General features: G+C 40.9%; 1 protein-coding gene across 1 annotated transcript in view; it reads right to left on the minus strand.

Annotated features, from left to right (window-relative positions):
* The window catches only part of LOC125789960 (ribonuclease inhibitor-like), a 54,245-nt gene extending 36,243 nt beyond the window's left edge, over positions 1-18,002 (minus strand). The window contains exons 1-7 of the mRNA XM_049473071.1: positions 17,549-18,002; positions 17,183-17,304; positions 15,798-15,857; positions 7,426-7,776; positions 4,772-4,861; positions 2,981-3,146; positions 1,213-1,386 (exon numbers count right to left, since the gene is read on the minus strand). Of these exons, the coding sequence (XP_049329028.1) occupies positions 1,213-1,386; positions 2,981-3,146; positions 4,772-4,861; positions 7,426-7,776; positions 15,798-15,857; positions 17,183-17,273 (932 nt within the window). The 5' untranslated portion in view covers positions 17,274-17,304; positions 17,549-18,002. The remainder of the gene's footprint in view (positions 1-1,212; positions 1,387-2,980; positions 3,147-4,771; positions 4,862-7,425; positions 7,777-15,797; positions 15,858-17,182; positions 17,305-17,548) is intronic.
* Between the last annotated feature and the right edge of the window lie 9,597 nt (positions 18,003-27,599).

Here is a 27,599-nt window from a genome sequence, read left to right on the forward strand (position 1 = left end):
TTTGTTCAACCGTCAAATCACAGCGTTTCCTCCAGACAATTTCAGACACAACTCGACATTTGGCATGAAACCACCCAATCTGGCAACAGTGCGAGCCGCTGCACGCTGTTAATTTCAGGTTTTCTTCATGTAGTTTAATAATTTAAGGATCATCTTCTAAACAGCGTAAATATAACAGGCAGATAAATAACTTCATGATCAGCTCAGAGCTTCACTAACTTTAATTCAGAGCTCAGTTCAGTGTGTTTATGGAGTTTTAAACACGGCTCAACCCCTCTCACCTGTGTGTGTTTATGCGACCGGTGCTGGCGCATGATAATGATGAATTAGTGTCCGAATTCACTCCTGTTTTACCGCTAATTAACTACATAGTGTCTCACTAAATAGCGCAACACTAATGAGGGAGTAGGGAGCCATTTCGGTCACAGTGTAATGTGTAATTTTGTACTTTATTATATTTCCTTGTCATGTATGTATTTTTTATCCTGCACTGAGGGCACAGAAATCAGAACCAATGTGAAGCAGTGTGATTTAACACTTCCAGTACCCCCTCATCCCCCACCGAGATCAGGTGACAGAAGCAGCAGTATATTTTATACAGTGTGTCAGTTCTACAGTCAGGGGGAATTATGGGCTGAAAGATACGCAGTAGAGGTCAGCAGGGCAGAGAGATGAGCAGTGGAGGACAGTAGGACTGAGAGATGTGCACTGGAGGACAGTAGGGCTGAGAGATGAGCAGAGGAGGACAGTAGGGCCGAGAGATGAGCAGTGGAGGACAGTAGGGCAGAAGGATGAGCAGTGGAGGAGATTAGGTCCAGTTTGAAAAATCTAAATATATCTTTTTAGAAATTTAGAGAGTGGGATCTGAATTTGAGCTGCCCTATCATCAGCTGGCACACCTCACTGTGTGGTATAACTCAATTACTGACAAATATTTAAACACTCTCAATTATAAATACATGAACAGTGATGTATAAACTAATATTACTACAAAAGTATTTTTACAGTCAGGTAAAAAAATCTAAAGAATCTAATTTTATTGAACAGTGTAAAGCAGTACCTATAAACAAAAATAATGGGTTATCTGCAGTTAAATATATTATATTACATGAATAATATATTATTTAACAAGTTCCTTTGCAAAAGATAAATGAAATCCTTAAAACTGCTGTAACCGAACTATAATATTTAAGGATATTCTGTAATTCTGACCTGAGTATCTCCAGTTTACAGTTTGAACTCTTTAATGCAGCAGAGAGTTTCTCCATCTTTGATCCCTGCAGGTTGTTGTTACTGAGGTCCAGCTCTTTCAGGGCAGAGTTTTCTGACTGTAGAGCTGTACTTAAGGTTTCAATAGACTTCTCAGTGAGATTGCAGCCAGCTAATCTGCAGAAGAAGAAGAACAGATCAGTATTATGAAGTACACATACTTCTGTCTGGATTAAAAATTTTAGTCTTGTGTTGCACAAGATTTGAGACATCGCCATGACTTATTGTAAAATAAGCACTCACCACAGTCTGTTTGCTTAATGTTATTTCTGTCTTATACACTATTCTGGCAAAAGTATCTGCTGGCCTGCACTGTGTTTGGTGATGTGAGGTTTAGATGAAGCTGCTCGGCCATAGAAACCCATTCCATGAGTCTCTCTACACTACTGCTCTTGATCTAATCTGAATCTACATGAAGTTTGGAGGTGTGTAGTGACGTAGTGACTCTGCAGAAAGTTGGTTCCTCTGTGTTATTTTATACTGACAGAGAACAGAGTCGCTGTCGTTCCCAGTCGTGTTAATATTTCACGGTACCATGCTGGAATTACTATAATTTTAGTTCTTTATTAAGAAATATGATCAAATCTGAAAACAATATCAATAGATATATAATCACAGATCTATATAATCTAAAAATTAAAATTCAAAATCAATATAAATTTCTAATAATAATTTAAAAATAATTTAACTTAGGATATCCTTAATCCTCTCTAACCACTCTAATTACAATTCTAGTTGATAGACACCTGATACCTCATTCTCATTTTAAACATTGTAAATGTTGGGTGTAATAACATTATTCAAATGGTGTTTTCAAACTGTGCATTTCTTCAATATATATTTAGTTATATTACCTCTCAGTATTATTCACATAAAGATCAAATATAAATACACTATATTGCCAAAAGTATCTGCTCACCTGCCTTGTAATGCAGATTTTAAACCATGGAAACCCATTCCAAGAATCTCTTTATGCACTGCTCTTTATCTAATCTGAAGCTACATGAGGTTTAAATGTGCTGGAGTTCACTGAGCTCCTGAGAGCGACCCATTCTTTCACTAATGATTGTAGAAGCAGTCTGCTTGACTAGGTGCTGCTTTTATACTGCTTTTCTGACATTAAAGTGATTGGAATCTGGTCACACTTAGAATCTCAGTGAATTTCAGGGATATTAAATTCAGATATGCAGTTAGTTTGTGCCCCTCATGTCTATTCACAAATAAAATACTCTTTTTTTTATCTTTACTCAACTGCAGACAGTTCTGACCCATCCAATCAGCAATGTGCTCAAGGCACTTACACAGTATGTCAAGGGGACTGCAGTTATGTGGACTGAGGGAAACTATTTAACTATTTAAAATTTCAACAAAATGATTCCTTCCATGCAGCCCAAATCTCAAGTCTATCTATGAGAATTTTGTGGCCAATAGTTTTCATTTCTGGAGCAACACATCAGTTACACAATTACCCAAACTTGGCATATCATGAACTATATTGCAACAATAAGTAGTCAACACTTTTATTAATTCTGGACTGTAATTACAACTGTAGCTGGGGTTCTAGTTTGGAAAGCGGGTCAGTGGTGCATGATGGGAGGGAGACACTGTGCCCCTCAGCACTCCTCTACTCACAATCTGTAGTGATGGTCACCACAATACAGTAGTAACCCTTTTAGCATGATAATTGATAATCTGTATAATAAACACTCACTGAGCCTTCCTGCAGTTTGTGATAGCTGGAATGAGTCTCCTGTATCCTTTGTCTGTTGTTCTGAATTTCCTCAGGTTCAGCTCTTTGCGGGGATTCTCGGCGTGGAGACGCATGTAGGTTATAACTGAGCACTGTATAGGAGAGAGCTGCTTTTCAGAGTATTTATCTGGAATCAGAGACAGACAGCAGAACATTGATAAGATACTGCTGTCACTCAGTGACAGGTCTTCAGTCACAAATATTCATGTAAAAAGGGCTTTTATCCAATACAAAAGGGTGGGGTTGTTTTCCTTTAAGGGAAGCTGCTGCTGATAGGTTCAGTATTCTGTAAAAAATCTCGGGGTAATTTTTGACGACAGGCTGAAATTTGGTTGCCAGGTTAGCTCGGTCGTGAAAAACAGTTTTTATCATTTGAGGGTTTTATCTAAAGTAAAAGGATATCTACCATATAAAGATTTGGAAACGATAATCCATGCTTTTATCAATTCAAATGTTGGATTATTGTAGTTCTCTCTACTTTGGCCTTGATCAGTCACTGTTGCACTGCCTGCAGCTCGTACAAAATGCAACGGTTCGTCTCCTCTGGTAAACGTAAGCGTGATCACATTTTCCCCAGTCTTAGCTTCGCTACATTGGCTTCCAGTTGCTTTTAGAATAGATTTTGAAATTGTATTGTTTGTTTTCAAAGCTCTTAATGGCTTAGCCCCTCAATATCTAACCGAATTACTTCATGTTTACTCCGCCGCCAGATCACTGAGATCCTGCAATCAGCTCTTACTGGTCCCTCCTAAAACAAAACTCAAAACCAAAGGTGACCGAGCCTTTGTGGCGGCAGCCCCTAGCCTCTGGAATAACCTGCCCTGGTACATTCGATCTGCAGGTTCTTTTAAGGTTTTTAAATCCTCTTTAAAACACACTTTTTCTCTCTGGCATCATATTTAAGTAGACTCTTGGCTGATAACCTTGATTTGTTTTATTTTTAACTATTTTAATGTATTTCATATGAACTTCATACTGTTATTGTATTTAAAAATTTTTATAAATTTAAGCTGTCCTGCAGGCTCAGGGTGTATCAGTGTCTGTCAACATTTTAAAAAATGAAACACTATGGCAGGAGACCGAGGAGGAAACCACTGCTGACACAGACACACAAAAATGTAGACTCAGAACTGATTCTGAACTTTTTTCTATACCTGGGAGTTTGGCAGGGGTGGTAGTGCTATGTATGTGACGCATAACTGGGCCCAGATATATAAACAGTTTGTGTATAGTCATGATGATCATACTGTCAAGGGAGGTCCATGGCTATGCACCCCTTGGAGATTTTTTTAGCATCTTAAAGCATGTTAAATTAAAACTCCAGCTGCAAAACAGCTAATTTCTTATATGTTAATGAGGAAATCAACAGAACTAGAAACTAAGCCAGATTCCCTCCAGCATTCACTCCAGTTCAGTTTAAAATTAAATAAAAATTAAAGCAGTAATTTAAATTATTTTATTCTGTAGTTTAGAGATGATCCTGAAATAACACTCTGCTGTGTAAAAACTTGTTCACCGTCTGAACTTTAGCGTAGCATTTCCAGCCTTTAAGGCTGGTTTGTGCTTAATGCATAAATAAATTGTCAAAACAGACACAGCCCAACACGAAAGCTCCGCACGTTGGTCCCCACAAAGCGTAGTTTCTTCTCATGTGGTCATGCTGAAAAAATAGCTGCGTTACACAACCCAAACATGAATATAATCCTTAAAGTAATTAAACATTTTTAGTGAAAATGATGGAAATAAAATTACCTTTTAAGATGTATGCTATAAAGGCAGTTAAAATAACAGCAAAAACAAAAATGCAGATACTGGCAATCTTCCAACCATGAAATCCTTTTCCTGAAAAACAAACCAGATACAAATTACTATTTATGTACAAAAAGATCTTTAAGAATTTGAACAGTGATGCAATTCTGAAGTTTTGTCTTCAGGCTCTCAGTGGATCTAAAATAAAACAGTTCATGATGTGTACAAGTCCAGATTGTTTGACAACAGAACTGCATTAGTAATTTAGTAATTGTTTACATTGTTCACTGTATTGTAAATTCATTATTGAATACATACTATAAATTAGAAGAGAATCAGTAGAGTTAATGGCTGTCAGATGATTGGAATCAATAAGTGTCACAAAATGCTGTTTCCTTCTTTGAGATGCTTTGCTCAGCCTTTATTTTAGCCCCCTTCAGTTAATGCTTGTTTGAGCTGTTTTCTGCTTCAGTTTTGCCTTAAAAAGCTTGTGGTACTTTAACTGTATGTTCCAGAAATGTTTCATCTATACTCTAAATTACCATTGTATGATTTTGACTGAATTTGTGCAGATTTTATGTCTTCATATTGCAGAATGTTTCCTGCTATTTGTATCTGCAGTCTCATCATAAGGAAAAACCAGTAACCCAGTTCCACTAGCAGAAATGCATACCTCTCACACACCACTGTCCACTCAATAGTATTAGATGATGTGGTATGCTCAGGGTCATGAACTCTTTATTTCCTTCTTCATATTCAGGTTAATCTTTGTTTTATCTGTGAAAAAAATCTTGTTCTAGAACTAATCAGACTTTTATTTATTTTGGTGTAATCTGGCCTTAAGCCTTACCCATGGTTTGCATATTGAAGTAAACCACATTTTATTCACAGTGGAAGATAGAACACATGGTGATGAAATAGACATTTTACAATTTGATGAAAAATATAATTTAGAACTTATATAATTAAATATAAAAAAAAGTAGAGTCTCTCAGAAGCAACAATACACAGGAATTTATCAATCTGTCAAAAACTGTCAAAAAATTGAATTTTAGTAAAATGTTCCTTTGCTTTGGATTTCTTTTGGTGAGATAAATAAAGGATCATCTTAACATATAAATCTGACTGTCAGTATTAAAGATGGATGATCCGTGTTCTTGGGCTGATCGCGATACCAATCTTGGGCGGGGCCAAATGCCACAAAGACGCCAGGCCAACAACAGCTCCCCCTAATTATCGCCACCTCTAAACAAAAACTGGGAATCTAAGCTGACTCCAAATAAACGAAAGTGCTCAGTAATCAGATTTCAGAAATAAAGAAATTATTTGAAAATAGTTTATATTTTTCAGAGTCACCTTACTGCTTAAAATAGGCTGCATTTAGTGGTAAAAATATAAAACTAAGTTACTATTTAAATAACAACAACAATAATCTAACACACCAGCTTGGCTTCAGCTCTGAGTTTTTTCCTACACATATAGAACTACAATGTGGAGCTTAAACAGAAAATCATAAAAATTGATACATGAAAAATAAAGAATTTATATCTTATGACGAAAACAATCAAAGGCTTTCTAATAGTGCGCAGAATACTAAAAGTTTCAGTTTCAATTAGTTTTAGTTTCAAATAATTGAAACAGCTCACCAAAACCTCAACCTATCCTCTATATTTGATGATATTTGATTAACTTCCCAGTTACTTGCTCATCTTAATTTATTTAACTAAAATGAGTTTTACATTGGTAGACTCGCGCTGAATTCAGCTCCGCGCTGCGGAAGAGAAAGAGAGAGAGAGAAAGCGTGGCGCATTTTGCCATTTTTCTCTTGATTAAATATCAGTGAATTTAATACCATTTAATACCAAATATTTTAATACACTTGATAGGCCATTTTTTTTTTAAACCTTTTTTTTTTTTAATCGCAATGCCGCGCGCGCTTTTCTTATGACTGACGCTAAATCCGTATAACGGTATAACGGTTTGATCCAGCTGTAAAACTGTTATATTAATACTATTTTAACGTTTTTCGTTTCTATGTTTTGAAATTCGTTAGATTATATTTTTGTCAACATTTTGGGTTTATTTTCGTTTGTTATTTTTCTAATAATAATAGAAATTACATAACTCATTTTCTTTTGTACACGTTTCCCAAGGCACAACCAGCAGGCTTATTCTATTTGCATGAATAACATGAAATGTTTAAAATTAATACAGACATGTAGAAAAAAACAAAGACAAGCTTTAACCTAGATATAAATAATAATATCCTAATAATAATATAATAATAATAAATAATATAATAATATGCCAATCAGGCATATTTGTAGCAGTACAGCGTATTTTAATTTTCATCCCTGATTCTAATTCATATGAGTTACATAACTGATTTGATCATTTTCCTTACAATCCCTGCTAAAGTTTTAGGTAAAGGAGACCTAAAGAATGTCAGTGCATGTTCCTGGAAAAAAAAAAAGTAGGTGTGGCATCGCGATGGTGGGTCATAAATGACATATCATCGTCCATCGGCACAACCCTAAAATATACAGAAAGCTTATAACACTGAATAAAGAGTTGAGATGAAGTACTCATCACTGCATAGTTTATACATACAACAAAGATGTAAAATCATGATGAACTGAAATTGTAAAGTTTCTCACCTTTAACTTCAACATACAGAGTCACATCATCATACCAGCCAAATGATCTAATCAAACATTTGAAAGCTCCATCATCAGAAGGTTGGAGAGCTGAGAGTATCAGTGAGGCGTTTCCTTTCTTCAGTTCTTCTTTAAACAGAGCTGTTCTCCCTCTGTAAGACTCCATCTGATCTCCATTTCTGTCTTCAAAATCTTCATACAGGTGAACTAGTGTGTCTGTCTCATGCAGTCTGAACCACTCCACCATCATATCCTCAGCACTGATGCTGGGCTGGAGAGAACAGGGCAGAACCAGATCTTCTCCAGCTTCAGCAACAAGAGGAGCAGCTGCTCCAACTAGTTTCAAACGTACTGAAATAAGAATGAAAAATAAAATAAAACCCAAAGGAATGTTAATTCTTTTCACTGCATTCAGTTAACAAAGTAGCTGCTAAGCTCTCAAAGATCAGTGTATTGCTTAAACAAACATATTAACTTAAATACTTATTGACTTAGAATGCACATTTAGCAAGAATGTATAATAAAGTGGAGGAAAAGTATTTGATCCCCCACAGATTCTGACACTCCAACATCTCCACCATGGGCAAGACTTTAAACTCACCTCAGCAGCTCTCTGCAGTAATTTAACTCAGCATGGGTAATGTCAGTGTTTAAACTGTTCAGAACTAGTAAAGACTGACTGTAGAGTTTAGTGGAGTTAAATGTGTTAGTTTGTGTTTAATGAACACAGCCCTCTTATTACACTGTATGCGTCTCTATCGCTCGCGCTCTCTCCCTCTCTTGTGCGCTGCAAGCCCCAACCACACTGAAGCCTCATTGGCCAACTATGCATAAGGAGTGGCAAATCAGGACGGTCATACTCCCTATGTGTGTGTGTGTCTTCTTCTCGCGCCATTTTTTTCTCGTGTGCTCACTCTCTCTCCATCGAACATTAATGACACGTCAACAATGAAATTCCGCATCGATAATTTTTAATAGTTGATGTTGTCGATTACACAGACTAAACGTTGCAGCCCAATACAACATTACTGTCAATTAACCTTGGCCTGGAGCTCCATGCAAAGTATCACCTCGTAGAGTCTCACTGATCTTGAGAAAGGCAAAAATCAGCCAAGAGCTACATGGGAGGAACTGGCTAATGATCTCAAGGAAGCTGGGACCACAGTCTACAAAAAAAAAAACATTTGTAATACACTAAGACATAATGGTTTAAAATCCTGTAGTGCACGCAAGGTTCCTGTAGTGCACGAAGGTGCTGTGGTCAGATGAGACCAAAATTAAGCTCTTTGGCCTCAACTCAACTCGACGTGTTTGGAGGAAGAAAAATACAGAATATGACCCTTAGAACACCATTCCACTATCAAGCATGGTGGTGCAAATATTGTTTTTGGGTGTTTTTCTTCTAAGGGCACAGGTCAACATCACCTGCACTAATGGGAAGATGAAAAATCCTGTGTGACAATCACCTTGCCTCTGCCAGGGCACTGAAAATGGGTTGCGGATGGGTCTTAAAGCACAACAATGACCCAAAACATACAGCTAAGGAAACAAAGAGTGGCTCCACAAGAAGCATATCAAGGTCATGGAATGGCCTAGCCAGTCTCCTGACTTCAATCCCACTGGAAATCTGTGGAGAGAGACTATATAAAGCACGTTTCCAAATGCAAGTCTTAAAACCTTAAGGATTTGGAGATGATCTGCAAAGAGAAGTGGGCCAAAATTACTCCTGAAGTGTGTTCAAACCTTATAAAAACTACAAGACACATCTGGCTGTTGTGCTTGCCAACAAGGGCTTTGCCACCAAGTATTAAATTATGTTTTACTAGGGAGTCAAATGCAAATTTCTTTCAATGAAATTCTAATTAATTTTTGTTTCTTATTTCATGTAATTTGCATAATTATGCATAAATTGAACAGGCAGGTCTTGAAGTTGCAATCCAAGGGGGGCTGGCTAGTATTGGATAGACAGACAACTAGACAGTTGGTGCTAATGTTACAGCAGATCAATGTATGTTATGATAGAGCAGTGGCCGTCTGCTGCAGAAGTGAAGGCAGGGGTCAAATAACAAGGAGGTAGATAAAGTGAGGGCATATCTATAATCAAAGCCAACAATGCCAAATCAAAGGGTCAACATTAAAAGAAAACTAGGATACTCAATAAAATTACACGTTTTATACTGATTTTTTGGGCAGGTGTAATTGAATTGAACTATCACAAAATAGCTGCTGCCTTCACTTCCAAAAAAGTCAGATATTGTAAGTAAATAACATCAATTCCTGATCTTTTGAAGATCAGTCCAATTTTTACAAAACCTTTCATTTTTTTCACCCTGAATTATTAGTATTATGTATTAATAGAGACAAATCTTATGTAGTCTTTTATGTCATCTTTTGAGACGTAATGAAATTCATTGGACACTTTTCTTTTTCAACTGTATAAAATCTGTTACTGCTCTTACCATTAATTTCAACACGAAGAGTAAAGTCCTCATACCAGGATTCAGATGTAATTAAACACTTGTAAGTTCCCTCATCAGAAGGTTGGAGTGCTGACAGTTTCAGGGAGGTGTTTCCTTTCTTCAGTTCTTCTTTAAACAGAGCTGTTCTCCCTCTGTATGTCTTAATCTGATCATTATTTGTGTCTTTATAATCTTTGTACAGATGGACCAGTCTATCAGTCAGATCTGTTCTAAGCCACTCCACCATCATTCCCTCAGCACTGATGTTGGGCTGAAGAGAACAGGGCAGAATCAGATCTTCACCAGCTTCAACAACAAGAGGAGCAGCTGGACCCACTACATTAAAACGATCTGCAATACAGAACAAACAGGACAGCACAAATTATACAATATTCTGTAGTAACAATCCTCTAACCACCTGTTGTATTATCTGCAGTTTGTATTTTGGGAAACAATCTATGAACATTTTGATTTATTCTGCATTTAATATATATATATATATATATATATATATATATATATATATATATATATATATATATATATATATATATATATATATATATATATATAAACGATGTAAGAAAGTTATTCGACTACAGCTCAGCGTCCAATAGCATAATGTTTACTGTCAGGGTTTCAGGACAAGTCAGATGTTCCCAGATGTAAAAATTTAAAGATGAATTTAGGAGTTGACAGGTAACACAGCAAGGTTTACCCAACACACGAGTAACCATATAGCAAACAGTTCTGATCTTCAACTGAAGATGTTCAGTGTTTCATTTAGCTCGGAAAAGCTGTTAGCCACTGTCGTGTTCGGCGGCTTAGTTTTTTTAGCAACAAGGCTTAACCCTGGTATTACCAATAGCTTTATGCCGATATTTTGAGCTCAATAACTGTGGACTCAAATAACCTGTATCCATAATCCACATATATCATAACCTTCCTAAAATAATCACCTTAATGCAAAAAGGTGATCATCACCTCATGATGCTGCATGGCCACCTGTGGTAAATGAAGGCTATAGACTGCGAGGCTGTTTAGTCTTATAATTATATATGTTTTTTTTTTACTTTTTTAGTCTGCATGAATGGGTGCTCTCTCTTGAATTGTGTATCAGATCCAGATGCAAATACCTGGAAATGAAAGCTGAAATGTTGACCTTTTGTGTCATTATTTTTAATGTCAAACCTAAATGACAGTCTATAGTAAAACAAAATAATTGGTCTTACAGTCCCAATGCTTTTGGATGGGATTGTTTACTGGATCGACTGAAATTAAGAAATATGTTGTGACATAAACTGTTGCCCTATTGTACCGCACTAACTGAAAGATCTGCTACAGCTATGTGGGGTAACATGCACGTGGGAATTATTTGCCCTGAACAGGAGAAAATGTGGCTGGATTGAGAATTAAATTCTGGAGTCTGAGGCCTTCCAGACAAATCTGACATAGCAAAACGCCTTCATATTTTTAAAACTTTCACCTAGAAATCCTTCTTCCCAAAGTGTCTCATACTGTGTACTTACATTCAAAATTCATTACTGGAGTTCAATACCAGCTTCTGATGTGTTTTATGGCATTTTCACACCTATAACTCTCATCTATAACTCACACCTGTAACTCAGACCTATAACTCACAACTGTAACTCACACCTATAACTCTCACCTATAACTCTCACCTATAACTCTCACCTATAACTCTCACCTATAACTCTCACGTATAACTCTCACCTATAACTCTCACCTATAACTCTCACCTATAACTCTCACGTATAACTCTCACGTATAACTCTCACCTATAACTCTCACCTATAACTCTCACCTATAACTCTCACCTATAACTCACACCTATAACTCTCACCTATAACTCTCACCTATAACTCTCACCTATAACTCTCACCTATAACTCTCACGTATAACTCTCACCTATAACTCTCACCTATAACTCTCACCTATAACTCTCACGTATAACTCTCACCTATAACTCTCACCTATAACTCACACCTATATCTCTCACGTATAACTCTCACCTGTAACTCTCACCTATAACTCACACCTATAACTCTCACCTGTAACTCTCACCTATAGTTCACACCTATAACTCACACCTATAACTCACACCTATAACTCTCACCTATAACTCACACCTATAACTCACACCTATAACTCTCACGTATAACTCTCACCTGTAACTCTCACCTGTAACTCTCACCTATAGCTCACACCTATAACTCTCACCTATAGCTCACACCTATAACTCTCACCTATAACTCTCACCTATATCTCTCACGTTTAACTCTCACCTATAACTCTCACCTATAACTCTCACCTATAACTCTCACCTATAACTCTCACCTATAACTCTCACGTATAACTCTCACCTGTAACTCTCACCTGTAACTCACACCTATAACTCTCACCTATAACTCTCACCTATAACTCACACCTATAACTCTCGCCTATAGCTCTCACCTGTAACTCACACCTATAACTCTCACCTATAACTCACACTTATAACTCTCACCTATAACTCTCACCTATAACTCTCACCTATAACTCACACCTTTAACTCACACCTATAACCCACACCTATAACTCTCACCTATAACTCTCACCTATATCTCTCACGTTTAACTCTCACGTTTAACTCTCACCTATAACTCTCACCTATAACTCACACCTATAACTCTCACCTATAACTCTCACCTATAACTCTCACCTGTAACTCACACCTGTAACTCACACCTGTAACTCACACCTATAACTCACACCTATAACTCTCACCTATAACTCTCACCTGTAACTCACACCTATAACTCTCACCTCTAAGTCTCACCTTTAAGTCTCACCTGTAACTCTCGCCTATAACTCACACCTATAACTCACACCTATAACTCTCGCCTATAACTCACACCTATAACTCACACCTATAACTCACACCTATAACTCTCACCTATAACTCACACTTATAACTCTCACCTATAACTCTCACCTATAACTCTCACCTATAACTCACACCTATAACTCTCACCTCTAAGTCTCACCTTTAAGTCTCACCTGTAACTCTCGCCTATAACTCACACCTATAACTCACACCTATAACTCTCGCCTATAACTCACACCTATAACTCACACCTATAACTCACACCTATAACTCTCACCTATAACTCACACTTATAACTCTCACCTATAACTCACACCTTTAACTCACACCTATAACCCACACCTATAACTCTCACCTATAACTCTCACCTATAACTCACACCTATAACTCACACCTGTAACTCTCACCTGTAACTCACACCTATAACTCTCACCTTTAAGTCTCACCTATAACTCTCACCTGTAACTCACACCTGTAACTCACACCTGTAACTCTCACCTATAACTCTCACCTATAACTCTCGCCTATAGCTCTCACCTGTAACTCACACCTATAACTCTCACCTATAACTCACACTTATAACTCTCACCTATAACTCTCACCTATAACTCACACCTATAGCTCACACCTGTAACTCACACCTGTAACTCACACCTATAACTCTCACCTATAACTCACACTTATAACTCTCACCTATAACTCTCACCTATAACTCTCGCCTATAGCTCTAACCTGTAACTCACACCTGTAACTCAGACCTATAACTCTCGCCTATAACTCTCACCTATAACTCACACTTATAACTCTCACCTATAACTCTCACCTATAACTCACACCTATAGCTCACACCTGTAACTCACACCTGTAACTCACACCTATAACTCTCACCTATAACTCACACTTATAACTCTCACCTATAACTCTCACCTATAACTCTCGCCTATAGCTCTAACCTGTAACTCACACCTGTAACTCACACCTATAACTCTCGCCTATAACTCTCACCTATAACTCACACTTATAACTCTCACCTATAACTCTCACCTGTAACTCACACCTGTAACTCTCACCTATAACTCTCACCTATAACTCTCGCCTATAGCTCTAACCTGTAACTCACACCTGTAACTCACACCTATAACTCTCACCTATAACTCTCACCTATAACTCTCGCCTATAGCTCTAACCTGTAACTCACACCTGTAACTCAGACCTATAACTCTCGCCTATAACTCTCACCTATAACTCTCGCCTATAGCTCTAACCTGTAACTCACACCTGTAACTCACACCTATAACTCTCACCTTTAAGTCTCACCTGTAACTCACACCTATAACTCTCACCTATAACTCTCACCTATAACTCTCGCCTATAGCTCTAACCTGTAACTCACACCTGTAACTCACACCTATAACTCACACCTGTAACTCACACCTGTAACTCACACCTATAACTCTCGCCTATAACTCTCACCTATAACTCACACTTATAACTCTCACCTATAACTCACACCTTTAACTCACACCTTTAACTCACACCTATAACTCTCACCTATAACTCTCACCTTTAACTCTCACCTGTAACTCTCACCTGTAACTCTCACCTGTAACTCACACCTGTAACTCACACCTGTAACTCACACCTGTAACTCACACCTATAACTCTCACCTATAACTCTCATCTATAACTCTCAGCTATAACTCACACCTGTAACTCACACCTGTAACTCACACCTGTAACTCACACCTATAACTCACACCTATAACTCTCACCTATAACTCTCACCTATAACTCTCACCTATAACTCTCACCTATAACTCTGCACACCTCCAGGGAGCTATTCACCCGAATATTGAACACACCAGAGAACTTGGTATTTTAGACCAGCGTTTCTCAACCTTTTTTCTATCACGTCACCCTTTAAATATATGCGAGATGTCAAGGCACCCCAGTTGACCGGGGGGGGGGCGGGGGTGCTGGCGCAGTACCTCAGGTGAGAACGGGGGCGGAGGGGGGTGTGCTGGCGCAGTACCTCAGGCGAGAACGGGGGCGGGGGGGGGTGGTTTGCTGGCGCAGTACTTCAGGTGAGAACGGGGGGGGGGGGGAGGGGTGGGGGTGCAGTAATTCAGGTGAGAACGAGGGGTGTTGCTGGCGGAATATGAAATAAAATAGCGCGTCACAATTAGCGCGATTAGTGCTGCCTGTGAATTGGGACACACCCCGACACGAGCTGACTCTGGAAAGGAAATATGCACGTGAGGCGCAATATTTTGACCATGGTTGAGAAACACTGTTTTAGACCATTCAACACTCACACTCATCACAGATAATTGTTCGGTTCGCTCTGCCTTACAAAGCGTTACTTCTCTGTTTTTGATTGCTCTCGTTATTGACCATTTTTCGGTGTACCTTGATTTTTGGCCTGTTCTTCTTTGTTGATTGCCTCTATTTGAACCTTCGACTGTTACTCACTGGTATGTTATTTCCTGTTGGCTACCAGAACTGACCCTGCATATCCTGACTACTCTTGTAACGCTCTTTTTTTATAATAATGTTTCTTATTTGTATCTGCATGTGTCTATGTAAGATGTGCCTTACCACGACAAACATTTTAAACATTATATCTGTTTAGTTTTCATAAGTTCATTTTGCTGCATATCACACATGCTAATGGAGGGGGAGTTGACTTCTGTCAGTGAGGTGGAATTCAGCACAACAACTGGGAAAACAACAATATTCAACAAACCAATTAATGTAAAGTATAGGGAGATTAGGAAAATAGGCTGTCCACATAGGTGATAAGGAGAGGACTTGGGACAGTTCTGTATTCCATTCAGTAAACTGTAGAGTGAAACCAAACCTAACCAAACCAGTTACTATATACAAAGTAACAAACACGAGACTCAGTACAGACTCTGGTTCGGACTTTCAGGTGTGAAAACAACCTTGGTTAAGGTAACTGTTGAGTACACACACACACACACAGCACACACACACACACACACCTGTACCAGGAATACACATACCTGACATGGTCTCCATTAGTCCTGAGAAAGCCACTAGAATCACCCAGAGAATCTTCATCTCTGCAAGAGAGGTTAAACAGATTCAGTTTTATAAATACAGTCCCTTCCAAAAGTATTAGAACAGTGAGGCCAGTCCCTTAATGTTTGTGGATGAAGGTATTTGTGACCATTCCTCTTTATAAAACAATTCCAGTTCAGATGAGTTTGATGGTCGCCGAGCATGGACAGCCCGCTTCAAATCATCCCACAGATGTTCAATTACATTCAGGTCTGGGGACTGGGATGGCCATTCCAGAACATTGTAATTGTTCCTCTGCATGAATGCCTGAGTAGATTTGGAGCGGTGTTTTGGATCATTGTCTTTCTGAAATATCCATCCCCGGCGTAACTTCAACTTCCTCACTGATTCTTGAACATTATTCTCAAGAATCTGCTGATACTGAGTGGAATCCATGTGACCCTCAACTTTAACAAGATTCCCAGTGCCGGCATTGGCCACACAGCCCCAAAGCATGATGGAACCTCCACCAAATTTTACAGTGGGTAGCAAGTGTTTTTCTTGGAATGCTGTGTTTTTTTGACGCCATGCATAACACCTTTTTGTATGACCAAAGAACTCAATCTTTGTTTCATCAGTCAACAGAACCTTCTTCCAAAATGAAGCTGGCTTGTCCAAATGTGCTTTTGCATACCTCAGGCTACTCTGTTTGTGGCGTGCTTGCAGAAATGGCTTCTTTCGCATCACTCTCCCATACAGCTTCTCCTTGTGCAAAGTGGGCTGTATTGTTGACCGATGCACAGTGACACCATCTGCAGCAAGATGATGCTGCAGCTCTTTGGAGGTGGTCTGTGGATTGTCCTTGACTGTTCTCACCATTCTTCTTCTCTGCCTTTCTGATATTTTTCTTGGCCTGCCACTTCTGGGTCTTCCATTTCCTTACTATGTTCCTCACAGTGGAAACTGACAGGTTAAATCTCTGAGACAACTTTTTGTATCCTTCCCCTGAACAACTATGTTGAACAAGCTTTGTTTTTAGATCATTTGAGAGTTGTTTTGAGGAACCCATGATGCCACTCTTCAGAAGAGATTCAAATAGGAGAACAACTTGCCACCTTAAATACCTTTTCTCATGATTGGATACACCTGACTATGAAGTTCAGTAAGTTAGTAAAAAGTAGTTAGGAGTTTTCAAATCAATAAAATGATAAGGGTGACCATACTTTTGCACCGGTCAAATTTAGGTTTAATGCATATTGCACATTTTCTGTTAGTACAATAAGCCTTGTTTCAATCCTGTAATATTACTGTGTCCATCAGTTATTAGATATATCAAACTGAAATGGCTGTTACAAACACCCAAATATTTAGAACTAAAAATGCTCACCCAGCCGTCTGCAGCCAGGTCCTCTTGATTGGAGCTGACGTTTCAGTGTGGCCGCTATTTTGGAGTCGGCAACCATGCACCCCCAGTGCATTAATTTTCACTGAGGAAGGAGTTTAATAAACCTATAATAATCACAACTCCATCAATTTTTACCCGATTTACACACGGTTTGATTTGTTACAAACAGCAGAGATGTAGTAATGATTCAGGACGCTGTGACATTACAAATGCAGCGGGGTTTAGCTCCCCCTTTTGTCCCTCCCCCCCATGTTAATAATGTGTTCAGTTTACAAGCAAGTGATTGGTAGAGCTAGGGGGATGTAAAAAACTGTTACATAATCAGAAGTTAGGTTGCTCGCTGCTCACCGCATGGACGAAGACTACAATCCCGTTCTGTGCCCGAGAAAGAGCACCAACAACAGCAGAGTGCTATCGCTGCTCTCTCTGTGCTCTCGCGGGGCAGCGATCAAGCGAGTGACGTCACATATGAGAACGTTGAGACTCAATCAAACAGGGTTCTGCGGCAGCATATCTAAGGAAGAGAATGTGAGTTAAAAAAAAGAAGAAAATTTAACAGGCTTCTACAGCAGCATATCTGAGGAAGAGAATGTGAGTTAAAAAAAGAGAAGAAAATTAAACAGGGTTCTACAGCAGCATATCTGAGGAAGAGAATGTGAATAAAAAAAGAAGAAGAAGGAAATTAAACAGGGTTCTGCAACAGCATATCTGAGGAAGAGAATGTGAATAAAAAAATAGAAGAAGAAGGAAATTAAACAGGGTTCTGCAGCAGCATATCTGAGGAAGAAAGCGTGAAAATAAATAAATAAATAAAATAAAAGACAAAAAAGAAAAATGACTGATGAAAAAGTTATGGAAGTGAGCGCTACAGTGTCTGATCCTGACAATCCACCTACATGGCTGAAAGCAGTGCTAGACAATCAAGATAAAAGTAATCAGCAACTGCAAATGATGCTTACTCCAATACTTCATCAAATACGTGAGAATAACCCTGCTCCCCCACGAGGCTTAAACACTGAAAGAGCATCTGAGAGGCGTACTCACTTAAATCCTACCCAACCATCTTCATGGGAGATCCCACAGGGACCCAGCAACATGACTAGTGGTCCTTTTTGCTGCAGAATTAGAGGTGATACAGCAGACAGAACGGAATGCAGGCCCAAGCAGAACAAGTCACACTTCCGACCCTGATGTAAGGCCTAGAGATAACCGTTCAGCATCAGCTTACCCTGGCGATTATAGATCTCGCAGCCCTTCTCAACCACCCCAGCATGCTTCTTTAGAAGGGCATAAGGTGAAACTAGCCCCTTATGATGGCACAGAAGATTGGGACTCATTTCTCTTGCCATTTGAATGACCAGGAAATATAGTTGGAGCAGCACCCAATGAGTTGACAAACTGCTTGAGTGTCTGAGAGGTGCTGCCATCAAGTATGTCTGCTCCCTACCAGAACACATTAGAGAAGATTACACAATATTAAAGGAACAGCTCACTCAGCGTTTCGGTCAAAGAGACCCTCCAACCATAGCTAGGAGAAAATTGGGAGAGCTACGTCAACTCAAGGAGTCCTCGGCCGAGTTTGCAGAGGAGGTCAGACGGCTGATCACATTTGCTTACCCTGGTGTGGATTTACAACTTCAAGACCAACTTGCGATTGATGCATTCCTGAAAGGGCTTAAAAAACATAAAGTGGCATATGAAGTAATGAATCGAGACCCACACACCCTCTTGGAAGCTCAACGACTTGCAGAAGCACATGAGCATAACTATCGTGCTACTTTGGGCAGAGATGTTAATACAAGGACTCAGGCCCGACGCATATCCTGGGCAGATGAGGAAAACATGCCTTATGAACTTCCTGTGACATCTCATAGAGTTCAAAGCCCAAGTTATGTCACAGCAGATCAGTTTGCAGCCCTGACTGAAAAAACAGCATGTTTGGCCGATTCATTTGAAAAGATCAAACAAAACTATGTAACTGTAAGCCAATTTCAGGTTTTGATGGAAAAACTGGAGCAAATTGAAAAAAAAAAGCTTGATCAACCTACAGCTTCAAGTCAGCTAGACTGCCGCTCAGACAGCCCAGAGAGGAGGAAAGGTCAACCAAACCTGCTGCAGGGTAACCGGCCAAGAACTTGCACACCAAGCCCCAGTTCAATATGTTGTAGATGTGGGGGTGAAGGACATTTTCAACGGGAGTGCAGGAGACCCCCAAGTCTAACAGCCCAGCACAGTCAGGGTGCTAAGGAGTTTAGTTCATCAACCTCCACAGATAAACTGACAAGTTCAGGAAGTCTAGCCCCACAAGTTGGTCGCACAATGTCTAGGGGCCCAAGTCTACTGATCACCCTAACAGTTAACAACATTCCAGTACAAGCTGTGCTTGATTTGGGTGCTGAAGCAACTGTCATCTCAGAGAGACTTTACCAGCAATTTCAGCCAAGTGGGCAAACAGCATCAGAGAACACATGCCTCAGGAACGCTGAATCAGGAAAAGAAATGACTGCTATGGGAGGTTTGAAGGTCACTTTCCAGTTGGGAACTAAGTGTTTGACATGGGAAGTCTATGTGGCCCCTATCCGTGACCAGGTCCTTCTTGGTCTTGATCTCTTGAGAGCTGCTGATGTAACAATTCATGCCAGTGGGAAAGTTTTCCTTGTTGAGAGTACGTTGAGAGTACGTAGAGCGCGTTTGTTGCTGCCTCTTCTCATCGGCTTTCTTTTCTTTTTCTTTTTTTTTTTTTTTCCTCTCCCTTGTTACTTCCCCCTGACTTTATGGACTTGTTTTCGGACTTTTTGGTCTGTCTGCAATCTGGACTATTACGCTGGATTTCTCTGGTGCAATTTGGAACTGAACCATCTTCCCTGGTTGTGTACCCGGCTTTTTTTTCACTACCTGCTAACCACGTTCGAGCCCTCTCCCCTCCTCACCTCCCCTCCTCGACTACAGCCGCGGTGAGTGAGTTTTTACCCCTCGCTAAGTTGTGTCAGTTAAATCTGATGTATTGGGTAGTTATTATCACTTTCCTGTACTCAGGGTTAGTGTGGTTGGTCTGGCTAACGTGCGTTGGTGGTTTTTAGTGATAGTGATTTGGCTGTGGTTCTCAGTAAGCCTGCTGGATAATTGGTACAATGCTGTGCTTTGATCTACGTCCTTCTGGCTGCTTTTGGATATGGATTAATATTTTTTGGTCTACCTGTACGTATTTTTTTCCTGAGATGATCACATACTCGTCATATGAACTGAAAAACTTTAATACCCACTCACGTCTGGATCCCCTGACATTTAACTTATGTTGGAGTTCTGGGTTTGTGCGTCGTCCAAGGTATATTCACCGGTCCCCGCGCTATCACCTCTCGCATTGTGCTTCAGATGGATACATTCCGGTTATTTGCTCTCAACGGCGGATTAATAAACATGAAAAAACATGGCAACAAGCTTATGAAAGGAAAAGGCTGAAGTATACAGACTTGGTGGCTGAGGTGAGAGAGCGTGGGTGGCAAGCGTATATTAGACCGGTGGAGGTAGGTACTAGAGGCTTTGTTGCGAAGTCTGCCACAAGACTGCTGTCTGAATTCGGAATTAGAGGTCGTGTGCTAAGGACTGTAGTGAAGGAGTTGTCAGATGTAGCTGAAAGATCTAGTCAGTGGTTGTGGTTCAGAAGGGCTGAGGCTGTGTGGGGAAGGGAGTGAGTTTGTGCTTCTACAGCAAGCTTGGAGGGGGGTGGGTCTGGGACGCCAGACTTCACTGTTGAGCCTTCTGGAGGTGTCGTGGGCCTAATTCAGCGAAACACTGACGAAGGAAGGTGCCTACCTGATGACCCCTGAGAAGAGCTTGCACTGAAGTTTGTGTTGGAGTTGTTAGATGTAGCTGAAAGATCTAGTCAGTGGGTGTGGTTCAGAAGGGCTGAGGCTGTGTGGGGAAGGGAATGAGTTTGTGCTTCTACAGCAGGCTTGGAGGGGGGTGGGTCTGGGACGCCAGACTTCACTGTTGAGCCTTCTGGAGGTGTCGTGGGCCTAATTCAGCGAAACACTGACGAAGGAAGGTGCCTGCCTGATGACCCCTGAGAAGAGCTTGCACTGAAGTTTGTGTTAGAGTTTGGATGAAGAGGATTGGTGTGGTCCTGCTCTTGTAATAAGTTGTCTCATGAGTTTTTGTAGACGTCTGAGTACTTGGCAGTTGAGGCACGGACCATGAACATAGTTCGCTATGCTTCTGGATTCTTGTCGAGCCAGTATCAGATGGTAGTGGTTGCTGTGTTCTGCTCACGCAACTTATAATGTGATTTATTGTGTGCGATTGTGCTTAGGTAAGTGTGTTGTTGCCATAGTTAAAGGAAGTGAGCTTAGATTAAGGAGGGATTCTGTGTGTTCATAGGTTATTTTTTGGTAGGTCTGTTACTTGGCAGTTGAGGCAATGGACCATGAACATAGTGTTAGGCTGTGCTTCTGGATTCTTGTCGAGCCAGTATCAGATTGTGGTGGTTTTGCTATTGTTGTTAGTTGAGTGAGTAGTAGATCCTGGCTGAGCCCTATGCATAACCCCAGCTGTTAGGTGCAGGATTTGTCAATTTCCTGTATTATATTACTTGATATCTAGTTAAGCTAGTGACTGCTGTGAAGAGAACAGTTGACAACAGAGGAAAGACCCTGTGACAGCATGGAAAGACAGCTGACAAGAGGGAATAGACCCTAACGGTGCTGCCATGGGCTGGCAATCCATGGTAGCAGCCACCATGGTTAACCATGTGTGTGCAACCAAGCAAGCTACATTGAAAAAGAAAAAAGCAATACCCCAGGAGTCAGCGAGAGCAGGGGTGGAAGATGACTCACAGGCGGATAACATGGTTACGGACTCTGGAACGGACATGACTACGAGAAGTGGGTTAAGCATAGAGGCAGGTGGGATGGTAAGTGGAAAGGAGTTGCTGACCTGTGTGTGTGGGTGGAGCAAGGTCACATCAGTGAGAGGGCTGAGGATACACCAAGGAAAGAAGAGGTGCTTGAGTGAAGGAGTGCAGGGGCCCCGCATTGAACAATACTTTGAACAGAATTGTTTGAGTCAGTCGGCTGAAGTCCAGCGGCAGGTTACGTGCCACAGTCCGCAGGATATCAATACCTTTGATACTAGGGAGGCTAACTTAAGCACAGAAGGAGTGGAGGATGAAGGAGGTGTTGATAGGTCAAAGGCTAAGGGAAAGCAGATGGGTAGGGAGAAAGGAATCGGTCAAAGATCCAAAGTTAAATGGCCAGGCACAGGAGACAAGATGGCATGGAGGAGTATTAATGATGATTTGAAAGGTATGCTTGAGGGTTTGAAGGGAACAGCAGAGAATAAATTGAACAGGCTAGGTAAAGTAATTTATGATTATGGAATGGCAAGATTTGGTGTTGTGCAGAGGAACGTAAAGTGTCAAGATGTAGTTAAATCAAGGCGGCAGGTAGAAATAGAAAAACTGGTTAAGGAATCAAGGTTACTCAGAAAGAAGTGGAAGAAGGGGAATGAGGCAGAAAGAGAGGGCATTGAGTTATTGCAGGTGGAGTTGAGAAGTAAGTTGGTAAAATTGCGGAGAGCAGAGGCTATGAGGAAAAGGAGGAAGAAGAAGGAGCGTGCTAGGATAGAGTTCTTTAGAGATCCATTTAGGTTTGTTAAGAGTCTGTTTAGTAAGGAGAAATCAGGAAATCTAAAGGTCGGAAAGAGGGAGTTGGAGGAGCACTTTAAGAGTGTTTACACAGAGAAGGAAAGGTCTAGCGACCTGGACCTACCAGCAGACATGCCGCCGTTAGGTGATATAGAGTGGAAAATGGATGTTAACCCCCCTAGGTGGAGTGAGGTTCAGGAGGTGGTGAAGGCTGCAAAGGCAGGTTCTGCCCCAGGGCCAAATGGGGTTCCATATAGATTATATAAAAGTGCACCAGATGTTTTGAAGTTTCTATGGAAACTAATGGCTATAGTGTGGAAGAAGGGGATTATTCCAAAGGAGTGGCGCAGAGCAGGTGGTGTTCTTATCCCAAAAGAAAAGGATTCTGTGGCTATTGATCAGTTCCGTCCCATAAGCTTGTTGAATGTGGAGGGTAAGATCTTCTTTAGTGTGGTTGCACGTAGACTAGCAACGTACCTGAAAAGAAATAATTTAATTGATACGTCTGTACAAAAGGCAGGAATTGCAGGTTTTTCTGGTTGCATAGAGCATAATAGTATGATTTGGCATCAGATTCAAACAGCAAGAGCCGAGAAAAAGGATCTACATGTGGTGTTTTTAGATCTGGCTAATGCTTTTGGTTCGGTACCGCATGCATTGTTGTGGAAGGCATTCAATTTTTTTAGGGTTCCAGAAGAGATTTCAAGGTTAGTTAAAGCCTATTTTGAAGACATACAGTTTTGCTTTAGTGTAGGGGAGTGTGTCACATCTTGGCAACGACTGGAAATAGGTATAATGGCAGGTTGTACAATTTCACCGCTAGCGTTTACGATGGCAATGGAGGTGATTATTAGGGCTTCTAAGTGGGTCGTAGGCGGGGAGAGGCTGCATGATGGCACCCGGCTCCCACCAGTTAGGGCGTTTATGGACGATATGACAACATTAACGACCACGGTGCCATGTACCCGGCGACTGCTAGGGAAGTTAAATGATAATCTTAGGCTGGCTAGGATGAAAGTTAAACCGAGCAAGTCTAGGAGTGTCTCAATCGTTAAAGGGAAATTGATACAAGAAAGGTTTAGGATGGAGGGAGAAGTCATACCATCTATATTGGAAAAGCCAGTTAAGAGTTTAGGTAGGTGGTATACTGCAGCACTGAATGATAAAGAGCAGGTGGAAGGGTTGAGGACAGAAATGGTGGAGGCCATTAATAGAATTGATAAGTCTTTTCTGCCAGGTAAATTAAAATTGTGGTGTCTGCAGTTTGGTTTGTTGCCTCGTCTAAGGTGGCCACTTACAGTTTATGATATTCCGATTTCTGAGGTTGAGAGGTTAGAAAGGGTTATGAGCAAGGCTATAAGGACATGGTTGGGGATGCCGCGTTGCCTTAGTAGTGTGGCGTGGTGTGGGAGAGGGATGCTGGAACTGCCGTTGACGAGCTTGGTTGAGGAGTTCAAATGTGCTAAGGTAGGACGTGAAATGCAGTTGTTAGGGTCAAAAGACGGGCTGGTTAAAGCAACAGCACCAGTGACTAGGTCTGGGAGAAAGTGGAATGCTCGAGAAGCTACTCAAGCCGCAAGGAGGGCACTGGAGCACAGGGATGTTGTGGGGCAGGTGCAAACTGGGAGGGCAGGATTAGGTTTAGGTGATTCTTGGAAAGCATTCGGCAAGGCCACATCACCTGAGAAAAGGCGTATGGTTACAGGGTTTATTCGTGAGCAGGAGGAGGAAGCAAGGAGGGCAAAAGCAGCAGGGCAGAGTAAACAGGGGCAGTGGATGAGATGGGAAAGTGTAGAGAAGCGGAGAATCACCTGGCGAGAGTTATGGGGATTGGATACAGGCCGTATAAAGTTTCTTTTGGGAGCTACATATGATGTTCTGCCAACGCCACAAAACCTTGCTCAGTGGGTGGGTGAGGATCCAAGTTGTAAGCTATGTGCAGGAAATGGCACGCTGAAGCATATTTTGTCGGCATGTAAGGTGAGTCTATCCCAGGGGCGCTACACATGGAGGCATAATCAGGTACTTAGATCTCTTGCAGGTGCACTTGATAAGAAACGGTTAGAAGTTAATAACATGCCCGTGGTAGGTTGTAGTAGGGTAATCACGTTTGTGCGTGAGGGGCAGCATAGTGGAGAAACAGTACAGTGCTTGAAAACTGCTGGTAAGTGGGCCAATGCACGAGATTGGAAGTTATTAGTGGATGTAGGTAGTAAACTGCAGATCCCAGAGTGCATTCTGGTTACAACCTTGAGGCCGGATGTAGTGTTGTACTCTGAAAGTAAGCGGATAGTGTATTTTATAGAGCTGACTGTTCCGTTTGAAGACGAGGTAGATGGAGCTTATGAAAGGAAAAGGCTGAAGTATACAGACTTGGTGGCTGAGGTGAGAGAGCGTGGGTGGCAAGCGTATATTAGACCGGTGGAGGTAGGTACTAGAGGCTTTGTTGCGAAGTCTGCCACAAGACTGCTGTCTGAATTCGGAATTAGAGGTCGTGTGCTAAGGACTGTAGTGAAGGAGTTGTCAGATGTAGCTGAAAGATCTAGTCAGTGGTTGTGGTTCAGAAGGGCTGAGGCTGTGTGGGGAAGGGAGTGAGTTTGTGCTTCTACAGCAAGCTTGGAGGGGGGTGGGTCTGGGACGCCAGACTTCACTGTTGAGCCTTCTGGAGGTGTCGTGGGCCTAATTCAGCGAAACACTGACGAAGGAAGGTGCCTACCTGATGACCCCTGAGAAGAGCTTGCACTGAAGTTTGTGTTGGAGTTGTTAGATGTAGCTGAAAGATCTAGTCAGTGGGTGTGGTTCAGAAGGGCTGAGGCTGTGTGGGGAAGGGAATGAGTTTGTGCTTCTACAGCAGGCTTGGAGGGGGGTGGGTCTGGGACGCCAGACTTCACTGTTGAGCCTTCTGGAGGTGTCGTGGGCCTAATTCAGCGAAACACTGACGAAGGAAGGTGCCTGCCTGATGACCCCTGAGAAGAGCTTGCACTGAAGTTTGTGTTAGAGTTTGGATGAAGAGGATTGGTGTGGTCCTGCTCTTGTAATAAGTTGTCTCATGAGTTTTTGTAGACGTCTGAGTACTTGGCAGTTGAGGCACGGACCATGAACATAGTTCGCTATGCTTCTGGATTCTTGTCGAGCCAGTATCAGATGGTAGTGGTTGCTGTGTTCTGCTCACGCAACTTATAATGTGATTTATTGTGTGCGATTGTGCTTAGGTAAGTGTGTTGTTGCCATAGTTAAAGGAAGTGAGCTTAGATTAAGGAGGGATTCTGTGTGTTCATAGGTTATTTTTTGGTAGGTCTGTTACTTGGCAGTTGAGGCAATGGACCATGAACATAGTGTTAGGCTGTGCTTCTGGATTCTTGTCGAGCCAGTATCAGATTGTGGTGGTTTTGCTATTGTTGTTAGTTGAGTGAGTAGTAGATCCTGGCTGAGCCCTATGCATAACCCCAGCTGTTAGGTGCAGGATTTGTCAATTTCCTGTATTATATTACTTACTTGAGTGTGGTCTGGGTGTACCTCCTCCTAAAACTCATGTGATCTCTCTTCTCTCCTTCCGTAATCTTTCCTCTGTTTCCCCTCAAACATTTTCTAATCTTCTCCAGACTTCTGCTCTGTCAGACCCTTCTATACTGTCCTCTCCAGAGGATTTAGTCTTACACTACAATAGTACTGTGTCTGAAATAATTAATTCGCTTGCCCCACTCAGGACTAGATGTGTCCCTGCCATTCGTACTTCGCCATGGTTCACCCCTGAGCTTAGAACCATGAAGGTTAAAATTAGACGTTTAGAGCGATTATATAGGAAAACGGGTCTCTCTGTTCATTTATCCCTTTTTACTGAACAGGTTTCCAGTTATAAGGTTGCATTAAATGCTGCCCGCTCAGTTTTCTACTCAAAACTTATAAACTCTGGTAGTCATAGGCCTAAAACTCTTTTTCATATCATAAATAAACTTCTCTTACCTCCTTCTTTATCCACCTTGAGCTCTTCAGCCCAGTGTCAATCATTTTTGGCTTATTTTCAGGACAAAGTCAGTACAATCTATTCACAGTTTCCGAAATCATCTTGTCCTTCCTTTCCTGAGACTGTCTCGCTCCCACCAGACAAATGTCTCTTTGTCTTTACCCCTGTGGATTCTTCCACTGTTACTGAGATCATCTCTAAATCATCCTCCTGTACATCACACCTAGACCCAGCTCCCACAACTATTCTAAAAACTGCTGTCTCTGATATTTCTCCATTTATAACTCACTTAATATATTTGTGTTTTTCATTAGGCACTGTTCCACAGTCACTAAAAACTGCTGGTGTTACCCCTATACTGAAGAAACCTGGGCTAGACCCATTATGTTTAGCTAATTACCGTCCAGTCTCTAATCTTCCCTTCCTCTCCAAAATTATGGAAAGAGTTGTAGCCACTCAGCTGCATAATTTTCTATTTTCAAATGATCTTTATGAACCTTTTCAGTCTGGTTTTCGCACATTACACAGTACAGAGTCTGCTTTGGTTAAAGTTTTGAATGACCTACTACTATCCTTAGATGCCGGATCTTTCAACATCCTGGTTCTGTTGGATTTAACAGCTGCCTTTGATACGGTCAGTCATAATTTACTTATATCTAGACTTTCATCTATTGGTGTTTCTGGCCTTGTCCTCCAATGGTTTATCTCATACCTCTCTGAGAGACATCAGTATGTTACTATTGGATCACATAAATCTTCATTGGCCCTGGTTGATTGTGGTGTCCCTCAGGGAT

The sequence above is a fragment of the Astyanax mexicanus genome, unplaced genomic scaffold, assembly GCF_023375975.1.
Source record: "Astyanax mexicanus isolate ESR-SI-001 unplaced genomic scaffold, AstMex3_surface scaffold_33, whole genome shotgun sequence".
Taxonomy (NCBI): domain Eukaryota; kingdom Metazoa; phylum Chordata; class Actinopteri; order Characiformes; family Acestrorhamphidae; genus Astyanax; species Astyanax mexicanus.